Below are 19,784 nucleotides of genomic sequence, written 5' to 3' on the forward strand. Positions count from 1 at the left end.
ACATGCATCCCTCCCAATTGTCTTCATTAATATTTATACCTCAAGCAAGGACCAAAATCAGGCTCGCTGGTCATTATCACAACGCTGCAGGAGTTTGCTTTGTGCAAATTTGCTGCCATGTTCCTAGAGTACAATCATAACTACACTGCAGAAGTATTTAAAAGGCCGTATTGCTTTAGCATGTCCTGTGGTCTTGAAAGGCATTATATAAATGCACTTTTTTTTAATTTTTAAAACTGCATCACCTAATACTTAATCACCAGAACAGTTTCTCACTATCGATCATATCAGGTTCTCTTTGATATCTATTAAAGATTGACAATATTTTGTTGATAAATTGCAAATGAAAATTACAAAACTAACTCTCATAGTCTAGGTAGCATTCTGATCTACTTTGCACTCCCTTCAAAATCAATATTGCTCTCTAAAGAAATGGTGTATGGAACTGCTCACTTTACTCTAGGTCTAGTCAAATCAGGAATTTGTATTGTGAGAAAATAACCCCTTGTATTCTCGTCCTTTAGCTATAAAAGCCAGTGTTCTGGTATTCTGTTTTCTGTAACTATTCCTACTATTTTCATAAACCATATACAGGAACCTGAAAGTCTTTTTGGCCTCTTGTTTCCAGATTTTCACCTGTGCCATGCTTTAAATCTAAGTGGATAACATTATATTTGCTAATATTGAATTTTATTTGCCAGTTTATCCATTCATTTAAACTCTTACTATGTTTTTGTAATGTTATACTTCCTTCTAGATAATGCTTACAATGCTGCCTATCTTTGTCCCCAAAATTTGTTGATGACATGGATTTCTAACCCACCTGTCTTCATTCACAGATACGGTGGATTGAGGAGGCGACAGTACAAATCACATTCTGCCAATGAAAGAACCTTCCCGTTATCTCCACTTCGTCTCCCTTCACTCAGATACTTTCCAAACCAGGTCAATCGTTTATTTTCAATTCCATGAGTTTCAACCTTTGTTAACAGTTTCCCAAGAGGAACTTTATCAAAAGCCTTCTGGAAACCCATATTAATATCCATAGACATTTCCCTGCATGATCCTTTAGTCACCTCTTCAAATTCAACTTTGATGCATGTGACATCCTACCCTTAAATTCATGCTGGCTCACTCTGATCAGCTGGATGTTTTCAAGATCTTCAGTCGTTCCTTCCCTGATTATGAATACTAGTCTAACTTGTCTGCTTCCCTCTCAACTTTCTTCAATAAAGTAATCACATTCAATCTCCCTCCTGACTGCAAGAAGGATCAGATACCATAAAGAGAATTGAGTCAGTATTCAACACACAATAATTTCCTATTTTTTCATCAGAAGTATCAGATTTCTATTGGCTCCTTCAACATCTAGAAAAAGACTGGCATGTCACAATTTATCCAGGTATCACTCTGATAAATGCACATTGCCTCCCCTCCTATATCTCTGAAGTCACTGCTCCTGACCATCCTCCATTTTTACCTCAGGTTTTAAAAAAACCTTTCAAACTTAATGTTAAGGTTTACCTCATGCCCCATTTCTGTAAAAACAACATTCAGGGACTGAGAAAAATGCATGTAGCAAATTCTGTATGGTCTTCAAATAGAGATATTGGTCCTTTACAATCTCATTGTTTACAACTATCAGGTGAAAGGCAACAAATTTTTCAAAACAGCATTTAAAATCTCAACAGAAAAAAAGACTAGCAACAGTTTAGGGAACCATCCAATGTGCACAATTAATTGTATATCACAGCTAAATACTGTATTTAACAAAGCAACACTGGCCCATTGCAGTTCACTGGGAATTTCTCATGTATCCAGACAAGTATAATAATCCACAATCTATGATCAGTGTTAGGAGTCTTCATGGAAATGAACCTTGCTTGTTCTTGCCTCAACTAACTCAGCTTTCCTGCTTCGCTTCACTTTTTCAACAGAATTATTGGAAGCTAGAGAGAGATGCTGAAGCTGATCTGCATTGATTTAAAAAAAATACAAGTTGGAGGGGGTTTGGCTGGCGAGGAGACAGGAAGGAGATTCAAAATTTGAAATGAATGGTGAAGTTTTCATAATTTTACTAGACATAGGGCTATTATTTCATTACAAAGAAACAATGGGTGGTGGTCTAACCTGAGGGTCATCATACCTCAGGCAAGGGGAGAGGTTGCAAAGGAATTTTTTTTTTAAATGACCTCATCCAGTGCAGGAATTAAACCGTTGGCATCCTCTGCATTACAAATCAGCATGGGAACATATCATTTCAATAAGAACAGAAAAGGTGGCCAGTAGCAGCCCATTCCACTTCTCAATGCATGTCCAACTGCATCCAATAGGCCAAAGCTGTTTGCTGCAAGATAACCAGCTTTCCACTCTCCAAATTACAATCTCCCGTTCACACACTGTTCAGCCTTTTGGAATGAAGCATGGAGTTGAACTGATGTTAACAGGTGAAAATGTCAAACATTCAGCTCGATTTATTTTGTTGAGTTTCACAATTCATTGATTTATCTTTATATTCCAGGTTAATTATAACTTTCTTCTGACCTTTGCCAATTTGTGTGGCCTGTTTTGACCATTATAGGTAATTTGCACGATGGGCATATTTGTATGATCCATTTTAAAACACAAGGGGATCATATTTACAGCTATTTTAGGTTCGAGTTTTCACGCAACACATCTTCCTTCAAAAATCTCAGCACAGTCAGATCAAAGTCAAATTGTTCAAATGAAAAGATTTATGCATCGCTGTTATTTAACAAAGCAATGGATCAGTTGCAATAAATAGCACAATCTCACATGCAGAACAGTGTGCTCGTACATATGATACTTGTTATAAACACAACAGATCAAAGGTAGATCTTGAGTGAAGACTCATGCAGCTGTTTGTGGTTTTGCTGGGATAATTGTAAGCAGTTTCAAGATCCAGTGAAAAGAGAGAGAACCACATTCAAGAAGTAGAAGTATTTTTGCTAACAGATGAAATGCTCAAATCACTTCTTTGTCAGATATTTTATCCTGAAAACTATCAAATGTTTCATTTACTTCAAATGTGCTAACACTGCCACCAAGTGGTATTAATAGAAATGTCACTGGATTGCATAAAAGACTTCTGTCAGTGATATGTACCGTTATTCTAGATAATGCTCGCAGGTCATTCAGGATCTAGTCAATTATCTGCTTTCTCCATGTGCAAACTGCATGCGGACTCCATTTTCTGAGCTTTGTATTGATTATTCATTTTGACAGGAAAAGCATCCACAGCCTAGACTATAAAGAAACACACGAATAATTTGTAGGGGACATGTCTGATCCCCAGTCTGAAGGTACACCATAGAAAGAATGGAAGACTGACAGATTTACCATATCACAGAGGATAGGTGGATGAGGGTTGAGGGATGAAAGGGGGAGAGCTTGGAGAAGCAAGGAGGGTAGTTGATGTGATACTGTCTACTATAATGCTGATAGGTGAGGCACCAATGATACATCAATCCTTCACCAGAATTTCAGCATTATGCCTAAATTAAAAAGAGGTTGTGACTTGCTGATATGGTGCTCATTTCAAACGGTTAGCTGAATCTAGATTTTGAGACAGCTGACAATGTTGCCGCAATTTTTAGCTAAAATTGTGCATTTTAAAAACTCTGCGTACAAATTCTTCTGCTCATTCCTCTAGCAACATCCCTACTCAGATTATTGTGCACAGAGAACAAGGGCTTGTTCTAGGTTAATGAACCTTTGCACTGAGCACGAGAAAAGGAGTATCATCTGCAACGAATCCAAAATTATAAAGACAGTGAGGAAGTGATAAGTTCCAGATCATATACCACTTATTACATAAATAATTTATCAATGATGGACACAGGAGACATAGATTATACTAAATAGTGTTCTTTCTTCCAGGGTATACTTCATTCCCAATTGAAGCAAATCAGCTTGTATCATTCACAAACTTTATTCAACCTGAATCTGGAGACTCTCATAAGAAATGGAAACAACATTAAAAAAAATCTGAATTTATATTGCACCTTCTCCATCCTCAGATGCCACAATGTGCCTAATAGGCAAATAATAATGCATGAGGTGTTGTTTCTCATAGCCAATTTGTGTAGAGCAAGATCATACAAATGAGATAAATGACAAACTGAGCGATTTTGTTGATGTCTTCCTTTGGTCACCTGTCCTAGGATTTCTACACACTGCCTGGTGTCAAAATTTGATTGCTGGTGCTGGTTTCTGTTAGGCATTTGGTCACCTTTTCAACTATAGCAAAGACACTATATAAATGAAGGTTGTTGCTCTGGTTGAGGTACAAAATATTGATCAGAATACCAGTTGTAAACTTCAACTGCTTTTCCTCAAGGATGTCTGTTATACCCACATAAGCTGACGGCAGAAGAGTCTAATGCCTGAAATGAAAAACAGCTATGTAGGCAAGACATAGAAAAACTCACCTTAACACACAATGTGTTCATTTGTATTTGAAAGTATACATTCTAGAATCCTGTACCAGAATTAAAAGCTTTTAATTAAAAAAAGTCCCAAGCACTCAATCCGTAAGTAATATAATGCTGCAACACTGGACCCCAAATATATAAGAACTGGAAACAAAACATGCTGGAAATCATAGCAGGCCAGGCAGCATCCCTGCAGAGAGAGAGCAACTAATACTTTAATTTCATTGACAAATATGCATTAAGAATGGACTAGATTAAAAAAAATACAACTGCGGTCCTCAGGAAGTTGTTACTGAACTAATTCTTCCCTCCCCAAGATGCAAAAGCTAGTTAACCTTGAAACCCACCAATTCAATTAACCACTTTCAAGCGAAACAAAGTTTTCTCTACTCTCTCTAATTCCATGGAGGTAATGAAGCATTTCTGTCACAAGGAAAGGAAGTGCTCTTAGAATTACATAGAATATACAGCTTAGAAACTGCTTAAGGTCCATTTTGTATTCACAAAAGCAAATGAAGTACTTTGGTTCCAAAAATACTACCCTTTGGACAACTACTGCAGCAATTAAAGCCGAGGTGGTTAGTAAAAGCTTGACATTGTGCAGAATCACATTTAAGCAGTGGTTTATAAACATCATGACCAAGTGGCTAAAGGGATTAGCGTTCCTCACGCTAGTCTAAATTTTAGACAATGGCCTGAATTTGATAGTTGTGGAACAGTCAGAAAGAATGCTTATTCTCAAACTGCACAAAACAACTGATCCCTGTTAAATAAACTGAAACTGAACTAGGACATTAGAAACAGCATGTAAAATAGCAGCTGCAGCCATAGAAGCAAACAGGATTGGTGTAATAAATGCTGCCCTCTGGCCACAGATTCAGGCTTTACACTGGGTGAATCACGTACCAGTTCATATATTTCAGGCGCCAGCAATTTTCCGAAACACCGTCGCCAGGTTTTACGGGATTTTACAATAGGTCACAGTCCTATTGTTCTAGCTCACATACTCACTGATGGCATGGTGTCTCATGCTTTCTTTTCCCATTGGCAAAAGAGACCCATATGCTAACAGAAAGTCAATTTCTCTATACCGGTCTCTATACAGCTTCTAACATTTTTAAAACTGTTTCCCAGATATACTTACATCTTTGATCTTGTTCCTAACACCATTGCATTTCCTTTTATGCCAAAAGCATCTAGTTAAAAATTCCTTCCCAGCTCGTCCACACCCTACATCTGCCAAGTCCTCCAACCCTATACAGTCTTTTGCTCTAGGATCCTAAGTTAGACTTGCTTCCCTGCACCAACCTGGTTACAGAATTTACTATTCTATCCTCACACTCATCCTCCTTGCCTCTACTAGTTTAACCATTGTCATTTTTAAGCCACCTCTTTACCCCGATGGGAAACATCTTTGGACATTTTAATGCCTTCAAAAGGCACAGAAAGTCCAAGTGGTATTTATATTCAGACTTTCTGTGCCTTTTGAAGGGATTAAAAAATGTCCAAACATGTTTCCCATCGGGGTAAAGAGAGGCCTCCTAGATGTAAAGAGGTAGCTTGAAAATGACAATAGTCAAACTATGGGTACTTTTAAAATCAACCTGTTCAGGCACAGCTCTCAACCAGGTGGGACTTGAACCCCAGGAGTTCCAGGCCTGAGGTAGTGGTGCAGTGTCAGTGCCCCAAGACTCTTTACAAGTCCTCTTTCCTGCAAATCAACACAAATAAAATGATTAAAAATAGCAGCTGCTGGAAAAGCCCAGCAGGTCTGACAGTGAAGAAAAAAAAAATCAGTGAAGAAAACAAAAAAATCAGTGTTAACATTTCATGACCAGTGACGTTTCAGAACAGTTCTGAGGAAGGGTCACTAGACCCGAAGCATTAATTGATTGATTTTTTTTTTCCCTTCATAGATGCTGCCAGACCTGCTGAGCTTTTCCAGCAACTTCTGTTTTTGTTCCTGATCTACAGCATCTACAATTCTTTTGATTTTTATTTACAAATAACTAATCATTCATCCTCCTCATCAAGGTAGATGGGAGGGTTATTGTCATGTCACAAAATCATTGGTGAGAGGCATATGCAGATTATGGTACACATGGACTGTGCTGACCACTGGTCACTTGTGTTAGCACCAATAATGTTTTTTGCGGTGAGAATTCATATGGGGTACAGCACAAATTTAAATACAACAAACATTTTCCCAGGATGTCTTACAGAAAGTGTGTTTCAGAAAGCTTTTATTATTTAGTGAAAACAGTTAGAAATACTGCATTTCAATAATTATACCTCGGAGTGTGAAGAGAAGTTGGAAGTTTAGAGTCTTCTCCTTGGTAGTTTCAGATTCAGCATCAGTCACCCCTAAAAGCAACTTCCATGTGCCTTGCATCCAAGAAGTTACTCAGGTATAATGCATACATCTATACCTTTAGCATATAACATCACAAGCGTAACTTAAAAGTTTTACAAAGGGAGATCATAAAAAGATTTGCAGACAAAGTCAGATATGAATCAATAAATTGCTTCCTCCCGCAGCTAGCAAGCATTCAGACCCACAAATGGTAATTTCTTAGATTACTATTATTGTGCTTAAAAAATACTTCACTGGCCATAAAGCACTTTGAGACATCCAGTGGTTATGACAAACATTAAATAAGTACAAGGTTTCCCTTTCACCCTTTGTACTACGTTCAATCAGCCAATAATACGAGATAACTAACAAGTAATATTGGATTATAGCAGGGGTTGACTTACTTGGCAAGTTAAGTAGCTCCTAGCTACCACTCTCCTAAATTCTGAGATCAACCTGGGCTTTCCCTCAGCTTTCAGTTCAAAGATCTCACGGAATACTGTGCTCCTGAGATGCTGCTTGGCCTGCTGTGTTCATCCAGCCCCACATTTTATTATCCTATTCTCACGGAATACCTATGTCTTTTCCTGTTTTTTAGCCTCAAAACAAAATGGTCAAAACAAATCCCAGAAAGAAATTCCATATTAGGGAAAGAGCTGTCAGGAAGAATTTACAATATTAAAGAAACCAACACAAACCTGTCAGAAATATTGCATGTGAACTGGACAAAGTGGGGATCAACAGTCCATCCAGAAGAAAATCATAACTGTCAATCAAAACAACAATAAAACTTCCCTTCTCATAGCTCTTTAAGACAAGATATGAAGTAATAATCGTCAAAGCAAGAATAGGCTCAGGTAGCCCTGGGATTTAAAGCCTTCCCTACAGAAAGTCAAACACTCATTCACTTGGTGACAGATGTAGTTTTAATAGCTCTTGAAAGCACTCCCCCTCCAAGAAATGTTGCTTCTTGTCAGCTTCAATTTAAAATTGTATTGCAGTATAGCACAAGGTCATTTTCCCTCAAACAGATGTGTCAAACTTGTCAAGATGCTGTCTTCAGATTCAAAGTAGACATCCTTCACTGAATTAATGTCCAGCACCAGATTCTAAACACGGCTCTGCAAACTCTGTTGACAATCTTAGCCTTTTCATAAATCTTTTGGATTCAATTTTAATAGCTTCTCCTGCTCAGTCTATCTTTTCAGGCCTTCACAGGGCATTCTGCTGCTTTTCACAGGTAGAAATGTTAATTTATTTGAGGAACAAAAAATTCCCCTCTATCCTCATGTGGAAATTTATAGGAACAATTCAAAAAAGCACAACCTCATTATGTCATTGCGAACGGAAAGGCTTCCGTCACTAGAGTAAAAATTAACTACTTTTTAATATTAGAACAGTTTGATTAATAGCCCAGCTAAACAAACAACCCAAAAAGATAACCAGACAATACAAATAGGGGCTTACTGCAATATTCACAGAAACACAGAATTTAGGTGCAGCAGTAGAGCACTCAGCCCTTCTAGCCTGCTCTGCTATTCTTCACGATCATTGCTGATCATCCAAAATCTAATCCTGCCTTCTCCCCATAACCTTTGACCTCATTCACCGCAAGTGCTGTATCTAGTCACCTCTTGAATGCATTCAATGTTTTGGCTTCAACTGCTTCCTTCGGTAATGAATTCCACAGGCTCAACACTCTTTGGTTAGAAAAAATGTCTCCTCATCTCCGTCTTAAATGGTCTCCCCCGAATCCTCAGACTGTGACCCCTGGTTCTGGACACGCCCATCATCAGGAACATCCTACCTGCATCTACCCTGTCCAGTCCTGTTAGAATTTCTTAAGTCTCCATGAGATACTCCCTCATACATCTGAACTCCAGCAAAAACAATCCTAACCTAATCAATCTCTCCTCATACATCAGTCCCGCCATCCCGAAAATCGACCTTGGTAAACCTTCACTGCACTCCCTTGACAGCAAGTGCATCCTTCCTCAGAAAAGGGGACCAACACTGCACACAATATTCTAGGTGTGGCCTCACCAAGGTCCTGTATAACTGCAACAACACACCCCTGCTCCTGTACTCAAAACTCTTGCAATGAAGGCCAACATACCATTTGCCTTCTTTACCACCTTCTGCACCTGCATGCTTACCTTCAGCAACTGATGCACAAGGACACCCAGATCCTGCTGCACACTCACCTCTCCCAATTCACAGCCTTTCAGGTAGTAATCTGCCTTCTTGTTTTTGCTTCCAAAGTGAATAACCTCACATTTATCCAAATTATGCTGCATCTACCATTGATTTGCCCGCTCATCCAACCTGTTCACATCACACTGAAGGATCTCTGCATCCCATCACAGATCACTCTCCCAACCCAACTTGGTATCATCTGCAAACTTGGAGATGTTACATTTTGTTCCCGCATCCAAATCATTAATATATATTGCGAGTACCTGGGGTCCCAGCACTGATCCCTGTGGTACCCCACTAGTTACTTACTGCCTGCCAATTTAAAAAGGACTCATTAATTCCTACTCTTTGTTTCCTCTCTGACAACCAGTTTCATATCCATCTCAATACATTTTCCCAAGCCCATGTGCTTTAATCTTGCACAATAATCTCTTATGCAGGACTTTGTCAAACGCTTTCTGAAAGTCTAAATATACTAAAATCGACTGGCTCCCCCTTGTCAATTCTACTAGTTATATCTTCATAGAATTCTAACAGATTTGTCAAGCGTGATTTCCCCTTCATAAATCCATGCTGACTCTGTCTGATCCTGCCACTGCTTTCTAAATGCTCTGCCATAAAATCCTTGACAATGGATTCGAGAATTTTTCCCACTACCAATGTTAGGCTCACTGGTCTGTAATTCCCTGCATTCTCTCTAACTCCCATTTTGAATACTGGAGTGACGTTAGCCACCATCCAATCTGCAGGGACTGTTGAAGAGTCTATAGACACCTGGAAGATGACCACCAGCGCATCCACTATTTTTAGAGCCACTTCCTGGAATACTCTGCGATGTAGATTATCAGACCTTGGGGATTTCTCTACTAATATTGATCTCCCTCAATTCTTCCTTCTCACTAAATCTTGCATTCTCCAACATTCCTGGTATCTGATTTGTGTCCTCTTCTGTTAAAGACAGAACCAAAGAATGTATCCTGTTGCTCAACCATTTCTTTGTCCCCTATTATACAATCATCCATTTTTGTCTGTAGGGGACCCACAAGTGCTCTCACCACTCTATTTCTTCACGTGCACAGACACTCCGCGTATCAGCCTTTATGTTCTCTGCAAGTTTACTTTTGTACTGTACTTTCCCCTTCTTAAATCAATCCCTTGGTCCTTCTTGCTGAATTCTAAACTGCTGTCAATCCACAGACATATTATTTTTCTTGGCCAATCTCTAATTTCCTTTGTAAGCCATGGATTGGCCCTCTTACCAATTTTGCTTTTTGTACCTGAGAGAATAAACAGTTGCTGCAGTTCCCCCATGCGATCCTTGAATGTTCACCATTGCCTATCCACTGTCATCCCTTTAAGTAACTCTCCCCAATCTATCAAGGCCAATTCACACCTCAGATCCACATAACTTCCTTTATTACGATTCCGCACTCTAGTTTGTGAATCAACTATCTCACTCTCCACCTTGATAAAAAAAATTCTATCTTGTTATGGTTCCTCATCCTCAAGGGGTCATGCACAGCTAGATTGGCATTGGTTCCCTTCTCATTACACACTACCCAATGTAAGATGGCCTGCTCTGTAGCTGGTGCCACTACATATCGGACAAGAAATCCATTCCAGGAACTGTGGCTAATTTGATTTGCTCAAACTGTGCGCAGATTTAAATCATCCATGATCACCAATTTTCCTTATCACGTGCATCTCTAATTTCCTGTTTAATACCATTCCCAACATCACCACTGCAGTTTGGGGTCTATATAGGACACCCACTAATGTTTTTTGCCCCTTGGTATTTCTCAACTCTACCCATACAGAGCTAATATCCTTTCTCATTGTTGTGTTAATCTCCTCTTTTAACCAGCAAAGCTGCTCCACCATCTTTTCCTTTTTGCCCGTCCATCCGAAATACTGAATATTCTGGGACATTCAGTTCCCAACCCTGGTCACCCTGCAGCTACGTCTCAATAATTCCATTTATATTGTACCCGTTTACATCCATCTATCTGCACATTTAGTGCATCCACTGTATTGCAAGAGCTCCGCACATTAAGGCACAAAGCCTTTAAGCTTTACTTTTTAACATTATTTGACCCACTCTTATTTTTCTCAATAGCCCTGTTTGAATTTTGTCCTTGATTTCTCTGCCTAGCACTTTTCTGATTCCCTTTTCTACATTTTGTTTTTGTCCTTGCTCCTTCCTTCTCGGACTCCTTACGTTGATTCCCATCCCTTAGCACATTACTTCCTCTTGGGAGAAGGGTCCAAAAGTTGTCAAATGGAGTACAAGTGGGAAAATTTGAAGTTGTTCATTTTGGAAGGGAGAACAAAAGAACAGAATATTATTTAAATGGAGAAAAACTGCATAAAGCTGCAACACAAAGGGACCTGGGGGGACTTTTGCACAAAACACAGAAAGCTAAAACACAGGTGCAGCAGGTATCAGGAAGGCTAATGGGATATTGGCCCTTATTTTAAGGAGGTTGGAGTACAAGAGTAAGGAAGTCTTACTGCAACTGTTCAAGGTAATGGTGAGACCACACCTAGAATATTGTGGGCAGTTTTGGTCCCTTTATTTAAAGAAAAAAATATTATTTCATTGGAGACAATTCAGAGAAGTTTCACTAGATGATCCCAGCACAGTGGGATTGTCTTATCAGCAAATGTTAAAAGGCTGTGACGCGACTCAGAGTCACACCTATACTGTCTTACAGCACAGAAACAGACCCTTCGGTCCAACCGATCCATGCTAACCATAATCCCAAACTAATTTAAACCCATCTGCCTTTTTGTGTGTGGCCCACATTCCTCTAAATCTTTCATATTCATATACCCGTCCGAATTTATTTTAAATGCTGTAACTGCACCTGCATCCACCACTTCCCATGGAAGTTCAAACGACACACGAACCACTCTGCAAAAAAACTGTCCCTCATGTCTTCTTTAAATCTTTCTCCTCTCACCTTAAAAATATACCTCTTAGACTTGAAATCCCCCACCCTGGGGAAAGAACAGTTATCATTCAGCTTACCTATAACCTCACGATTTTATAAGCCTGTTAAGTCACCCCTCAACCTCCTACTTATTTAGGAAAATAAGAGGTGACCTCAATGAAATATGCAGGATTCTGAAGGGGCTTGACAGGGTAAATGCTGACAGAACGAGACAGTCTACTCTGAGACTATGTCCTCTTGTCCTGAAGGGGTGCCAATTTAAGACTGAGATGAGGAGGAATTTGTTCTCTCAGAGCGTTGAGTATCTAGAAATTCTTGTCACAGAGAACTGTGTGTGTGCCTGTACGTGTGTGCATAGGGAGTGCTGGTGTCAAGTCCTTGTGTATATTTAAGGCAGAGATAGATTCTTGATCAGTAGGAGAATCAAGAGTTATAGGAAAAGGGAAGGGAAGTGGATGGGAGGAATGTCAGATCAGCCATGATCCTACTGAGTGGTGGAGCAGGCACAAGGGGGCAAGTGGCTGACTCATATTTCTATTTCTTCTGGTCTTAGACACCCAACGCCAACTGTAATTTTTACCAATGTTACTGTCAGTAACCCAGATATAAAGAGCAGGAGAGGGGAGGAAAGTGGTTATTAATAACTGGAGATGAACATGTAATGTTACAGGACAGGTAAGAGTGGCTGATTTTAACCAGGACTACTTTGCTTCTGAGTTTCTTGTCTTTATTGTGCATGAACTAGTGTGAATCAGAAGACGATATGAAAGGCTCAGTCGTGTGGTAAAAGCAGGAAGGGAGGTTTAGGTGTCAGGAAATGATGGTGTTAACAATAACAGAGACAGAGGAAAGAAAATGAAGTCTGGCCCTAGATTTCCTGAATCTTCACTGGAAGTCCTACTGGCTATAAATTGTCAAGATAGCGGGCCTGCATCCCAGCTGGAAGAGAAAGAAACCTGCTGTCACACAAGCAGCCCAAGCTACAGCAGCTAACCTCAAGGAGTGCACTGCAAGATCCAGTGTTACAAAAGGAAGATTGATTTGACCAGCTCTGGAAAGTTCAGTAAACTTAAAAAGGTGCACAAACATTCCGAGGGAGTATTCACCCTCTCTCAGCATTATCTAATGCATCTATTCACAGCATTCCTCATCAGAACATATTTTTTAAAACTCATTCGAGGGACAAGGGCATCACTTGGCCAGCACTTATTGCCCATCCTGTAGTTGTCCTTGAGAAGATAGTGATGAGCTGCCTACTTGAACCACTGCAGTCTGTATACTACAGGTATCCTTCTGTCTGTTTGCATATTTTTGCTCACCATCTTCTCCCTTCCTCCATCCACTCTTGGGAATACTTGTAGAATATTTGGGAAAGAGAGGTGGGTTCCCCATCATTCATACAGCTTTACCTGATAGAGGAACTAGCTCTGGAAATTAGCATCATCTTGATCTCTCTGTCCATACTGGAGTCAGGCAACTGCCCTTAAACTCAAACTCCCATCTTTTACAAGACAATCAGCTTGCAGTCTCTTCAGTACATTAATAAATACAATCACCCCAGTCGCATGCATGTCAACAGTAGTTGAAGTCTAACCCTTCACTTCTTCAGGGCTATGACATTAAAAACACCAGCCTCCCCCACCCAGACACAATGAGGACTGTTCAGGAAACTCCACTACTGCTGAAGGCAAAATGTCACAGGACACGTGCTTTGCAGAAGCAGCACAATACAAGGGCATCAGTTGTGTCTCTAACACAACTTAACGGGATGTCACCTGGTGTGTGTCAGGGACAGAGGGGCTCAGCTAGTCAGGAATGTTGAACCCAAGGGATCAACAGACAAATGCTAAAGGCTCAGCAGCAGCAGTTGTATGAGGTCCTCCCAGTCCTGTATCATAAGGCACAGAGAATGAAGCATTTGTGGACAGACATTACAGAGTTGTTTTCTTAAACTTTTAAACTTTACAATCATCCACTGAGAATCTGACTGACTGTATGAGGGGTAAGAAGTTGTTTTTCCACAAGAGAATGAATAATTTGCTGCCCTCTGCCAGGGTACGTGTCTGTGTTTGCTCAGTGTTTCATGACATGCCGAACAGGATTCCCTGACAATGAAGGTCGGGAAAGGTGACCCAGCTGATAGGGTTAAAGTCTGAGAGCCTTCGCTGGGAAACTGAAATGTTGCCCCAGCCAGTTAACTTCCCCTACCCACCCTTCTGAAACCTGCAGGCAGGCCTGGAAGGGTCTACTCAAAATGCTGTGGCAACTGAGGTTGGAGAGTGCACAACACTGCACAGCCAATTACATACTTTCCCTAACTTTGGTTTAAAAATAACAGATCCATCACAACAACAAAAATAAATTATTTAATAGACTTATTCAACAAAAGATGCAAAGCTGATGAACACAGATTGAAAAATGAAAGCATAAATATTTGCCCCTCTCAATAATGCTACACACACACACACACACACACACAAATTAAAGAAAGAAAACTAACAAACAACCATACCTACAGCCATTAAATTGGTAAACACTGATTAAATAATGGTTAGTCCTGGAAGGAAAGCAAGGAAATGAAAATGAAATATTCAAGATGGCTTTCCATCTACATTGTCACACTTAGATTGATATCACTGGGATGTTGGCAGACACAGTTCATTCAGCAATTGTCGGTAATTCTGAAGTGCAATAATATATGATGCAGCACATAGACTTTATGGATTTATGTGCCCTATTACTGAATGGTGACTGCCTATTCTGCATTCTGTTTTCTGTTAGAGGTGCAGAATTGCATTCTGATCAAGAGTCAATACCTGAACCTGTTTCACTCTCTGCAGATATCACAGACCTGTTGAATATTTCTGGTACTTTCTCTTTCTATTTCAGATTTGTAGCCTCCATTTAAGAGGGTATCCTTGTTTGTCCAAGGCAGTGCGGAGGATCATGGGAAAAAGATGACTAGCATTACAGGGGAGGCAATGGTGAAGCAGTTTTATCACTGGACTGTTAATCCAGAGACCTGGGTAACGCTAGAGGGATCCAGGTTCGAATTCTACCATGGCAGATGGAGGAATTTGAATTTAAAAAAAAATTCTAGAATTAAGAGTCTAACGATAACCATGAGTTCATTGCCGATTGTCAGAAAAATCCATCTGGTTCACCAATGTCCTTTAGGGATGGAAACAGCCATCCTTACCTGATCTGGCCTAAATGTGACTCTAGACCCACAGCAACATGGTTGATTCTGAACTGCCCTCTGGGCAATTAGAGATGGACAATAAATGCTACATGGTCAGGAACACCCATATCCCATAAATGAATAAGTAGTAAACACTGCAAGTTTCAATCAATTCTGAAGAAATACAACATTGGCACTACAAAAACTGAGGAGGTTTTTATTTAGAAAAATCTATCTTCAACTGGAAAACTCAAAGTTAAAGGATTAAGGTGGCTGGTTGGTTAGACATAAATCAAAATTTTATTTCTGGTATGTTCAGCTAGGTGTCTCATCAGAGGCATAGCAGAGTAACTCAGTACTCAGTTGTTTGCAGGCCCGAGAACATATGGGAATTTGAAAATGGCCCTCACATGCCGAAAGAATTGTGAACCAGCCCCCAGTTCAGAGCTTGAGTAACAGCTAACATCACTGTGCTGAGTATGGTTTGGGAGCTGCATGTTTCTGGCGGTGGCCCACCCTCCCACAGTTTATGGATGTTGCAGACAAAGAAGGAATGGGTGATTTCCGAATCGGACCAAGCAGCTAGTACAGGAGTCCCCTAGGGGCAAGTTGTTTACAAACCAAAATTTAGTTTTAAACATCAGATGACGGCTACAGTTCTCTGCGAAGAACAGCCACAACCAAGTTCGTAGTACCATCAGTGGCTGAACTATCCCGGAGAAAGACCAGTAATCACGAGACAGGATTCAATGATATGAACAGCATGAAGTTTGCAGCTACAGGCATGAGTCCTGGGTAGTAAGTTACTGACTCGGCAACAGAAGTTTGTAGAGAATTCAAAAATTGGTGGCATGATTGATACCACAGAGAGTAGCTGCAAACTGCAAGAAATTAGGAATTAACTGGTAAGGTGGGCAGAAAGTGGCACATAAAATTCAACCTGGAAAAGCCTCTTGACATTCAGTGGCATTACCATCACTGAATCTCCCATTAACAAGATCCTGGAGGGGGGTTATCGTTGACCAGAAACTATATTAGACCAACTGTATCAATATTATGGCTACAAAAGGTCAGAAAATAGAAAATCCTGCATGGAAGTAACTCAATCCTCCAACTCCCCAAAGTCTGTCCATCATCCATAAGCCATAAATCAGAATTACGATGGAATACTCCCTATTTTCCTGGACGAGTGCAGCCCCAACAACACTCAGACGCTTGACACCATCCAAGACAAAGCAGCCCAGTTAATTGGCACTATTCTACAAGCATCCATTCCCTCCACCACCGACACTCAATAGCAGCAGTGTGCACCATCTACAAGATGCACTGCAGAAATTCACCAAAGATCCTCAGGCAGCACCTTCAAAACCCATGACCACTTCCATCTAGAAGGATAAGGACAGCAGTTACATAGGAATACCACCCCCTGCAAGTTCCCCGCCAAACCACTCACCATCCTGACTTGGAAGCGTATGGTCATTCCTTCACTGTCACTGAGTCAAAATTCCCTGCCTCACTCCCTGCATAACAATACTGTGGGAGTACTTGTGATGGAGCTCTGGGTGCATATCCAGCAATCCTTGACAGCAGCAGGGCAGGTCAATAAAGGTGATTAAGAAACCATACGGAATCCTTTCTTTGATTAGGCACAGTACTGGTTTTAAGAGCAAAGAGGTTACGTTAAAACTGAATAAATCATTGTTAGGCCACAATTCTACTGATGCGGCAGTTCTGACCACCTCATTACAGGATGGATGTACCTGCACTATACAGAGCACTGAAAAGCAATACAACAACAATGCCAAGACCAGAGAATGCAGCTATTAGTAAAGATTGGATAGGCAAGGGTATTCTTCTTGGAGCACAAGAGACAAAGGTTTGAGTGAGTTTTTTTTAAATTCATTCATGGGCTGTGGTGTGACTGGCTAGGCCTAAGTTCATTGCTGACCGCTAACTGTCCAGACAGTAGTTAGAGTCAGCCTGTATAGCTGACAGCCTGGAAATCAGACTAGGGAACAATAGCAAAACACAATCCCAAAGAACTGCAGATGCTGGGAATCAGGAACAAAAACAAACTGCTGGAGAAACTCCACATGTCTAGCAGCTAGACCTGTGGCTAAAAGATGTTCTACCGAAGGGACGCTGGACCCAAAATATGAACTCTGCTTTCTCCCTGCCCATCAAATTTTGAAGGGCATCACAATCCACAGAGAAAACAGGAGACATATGCTCAATTGGCTTAATGCCCTAACTGCATTCCAACATCATGATCTGAAACATGTAAGTGACTCATACTGGCCTGGCACATCTTCCTGTACTACAAAACGAAGCTGCAACAAACTCATTTCCATTTATTGTTTCCTTGCTCCGTGCTGGTGTAAGTGATGGCACCCCACAGCTACACAGGTTGTGTTCACCTCGCAGCCACACTGCACCAATGGGAGTCTGGGGTCTCACCAGGGTTTAACGTCAGGTGACCAGCAGTGGCGGCAGGTCGAGGCCTAGTCCTGGGCCCTGGCCCTGAGATGGGGAGCGGGTAGCAGGCAGGACCCGGTAAAACCTTCCCAATGGCCTTACCTGCTGCGGGTTGTCATAGTAGATGCCGATGGAGCTCAGCTTGGGCGCGATGCTGGTAATCTCAGTGAAGAGCCGGCCTGCTTCCCGGTACGGACCCTGCTTGTACTTGTAAGCCACGGTGAAGGCTCCAACGGGCGGCGGGCCAGAGCGCACTGTCACCTCAGACAGGAGGCCCGAGTATAAGGCCAGCCCTAGCAGGCTGATCAGCAAGAAGGCGGCCAGCAACACGGCGCTCAGGGCCAACAAGTTTAGCTCGGACATGTCTGCAGAGGAGCGGGTGGGGCTCCGGGGGAGAGCGGGTACAGGGGCCACCCGGCTCCAATCACAGGGGCAGGAGCTAGTCCTGGGGCAGAGGGGGCGGGGTATGTGGCGACACCGCTCCAATCACAGGGGAAGGGGCGAGGACGGGGGCGCGGCAAGGGGCGGTTCACTCCTATCACAAGGGTGGAGTCGGAAACGGGGCGGGGTAAGGGCATGGCATGATCCAATCACAGGGGATGGGGCGGGGAACGGGGCGTACCTCTCCAATCACAGGAGACATGCTTGGGGTGAGGGGGGTGAAGGGGAGGGTCGCAGAGGAGAACGGCGGGACCATGGCTGGGGGGCGTGAAGAGAGCGGCACGGCTCACCAATAGAGGGGCGGCCTGTTGGGAGGGGGTGGGGCAAAGAGTGGGTCTGTTCTCCAATCCGAGGCCATGGGACGGGCGCGCGACCAAGGGTATTTCCTGGGATAAGTGCGGATCGGGTTGGGGGCGGGGCCTGAGCCACGTGTGGTGTCTGGACCAGACCGGTTCCAGTCGTAGGGTTGCGGGGCGCGGCAAGAGTTGGGGGCGGAGCCCAGGGTGTCACCTGCCTCGGTCACAGGCGTGGGGGCGGTGCTTGCAGCGCATCTACTGTAATCATGGGTCACGAGGCGGGGCCTGCGGCGGGCAGGCTCCAATCACAGGAACAATAGGCGGGGCCTGCGGCGGACCGGCTCCAATCACAGAGAAATGAGACGGGGCCTGGGGCGGGCTTGCTCCAATCACAGAGATAATGGGTACTGCAGATGCCGGAGAATCCGAGATAACATAGTGTGGAGCTGGATGAGCGCAGCAGGTCAAGCAGCATCTTAGGACCACGAATGCTGACGTTTTGGGCCTAGACCCTTCATCAGAAAAGTGCTCCTAAGATGCTGCTTGGCCTGCTGTGTTCATCCAGTTCTACACCTCGTTATCTCGGATTCTTCAGCATCTGCAGTTCCTATTATCTCTGGGTGAATGAGTAACAGCTAATGTGGACCATTGGTAGCTGACAATGGGTTGTTGATTGGAACAGCCCGCGTGATGAGAAGGTCTGGTGTGTTGGGGTTGGGGTATGGCCGTGGAAAGGGTGCTCAAGCCCTAACATTATGGAACTGATATTGACTTCTGAAGGCTGTAGTGTTCCCAGGCTGAAAATGAAGTGCTATTTTTCCAGCTTATGCCAAGCTTTGCTGAAGCATTGAAGCAAGCCCAAGGCAGAGATGTTGGCTAGGCAATATGGTGGTCTGGTGTAGTGGCAGGCAACTAGAAGCTCAGGGTCATTTTTGTGTCCTGTAAAGCAATCACCCAGTCTGCATTTCATCTCCCAAATGTACAGGACACCACATTGTGAGTAGTGAATGCAGTAGACTAGATTGAGTGAAGTGCCTGTAAATCATCGCTTCACCTGGAAGCTGTGTCTAGGTTCTTCGATCCTGAGGAGGGAGGAAGTAAACAGGCAGGCATTACACCTTCTGTGCTTGCATGGGAAGGTGCTGTGGGTGTGTGAAATTGTTGGGAGTGAAGGAGGAGTGGACTAATGTGTCCTGGAGGGAATGATCCCTGCTGAAGGCTGACAAGGGAAGGGAGGGGAATATGTGTCTGATAGTGGCATCCTGCTGGAATTGGTGAAATTATCAGCTAAAGATCCTTCAGATGAGGTTGTTGGCAGGGTAGGTGAAGACAAGGATGACCTTATCGATGTTATGCAAAAGGGATGAGAAGGGGTGTGGGCCAATGTGCAGGAGATGGGTTGGACATAGCTGAGGGCTCTGTCAACTCTGGTGG

The 19,784-nt window shown here is 42.3% G+C and overlaps 1 protein-coding gene across 1 annotated transcript in view; it reads right to left on the reverse strand.

Moving 5' to 3' along the window:
• LOC125460551 (testis-expressed protein 264 homolog) overlaps positions 1 to 18,071 on the reverse strand; it is a 257,351-nt gene extending 239,280 nt beyond the window's left edge. The window contains exon 1 of the mRNA XM_048548122.2: positions 17,716 to 18,071. Within this exon, the coding sequence (XP_048404079.2) occupies positions 17,716 to 17,976 (261 nt within the window). The 5' untranslated portion in view covers positions 17,977 to 18,071. The remainder of the gene's footprint in view (positions 1 to 17,715) is intronic.
• Positions 18,072 to 19,784: the final 1,713 nt, after the last annotated feature.

The sequence above is a fragment of the Stegostoma tigrinum genome, chromosome 11 (assembly GCF_030684315.1).
Source record: "Stegostoma tigrinum isolate sSteTig4 chromosome 11, sSteTig4.hap1, whole genome shotgun sequence".
Lineage (NCBI taxonomy): Eukaryota > Metazoa > Chordata > Chondrichthyes > Orectolobiformes > Stegostomatidae > Stegostoma > Stegostoma tigrinum.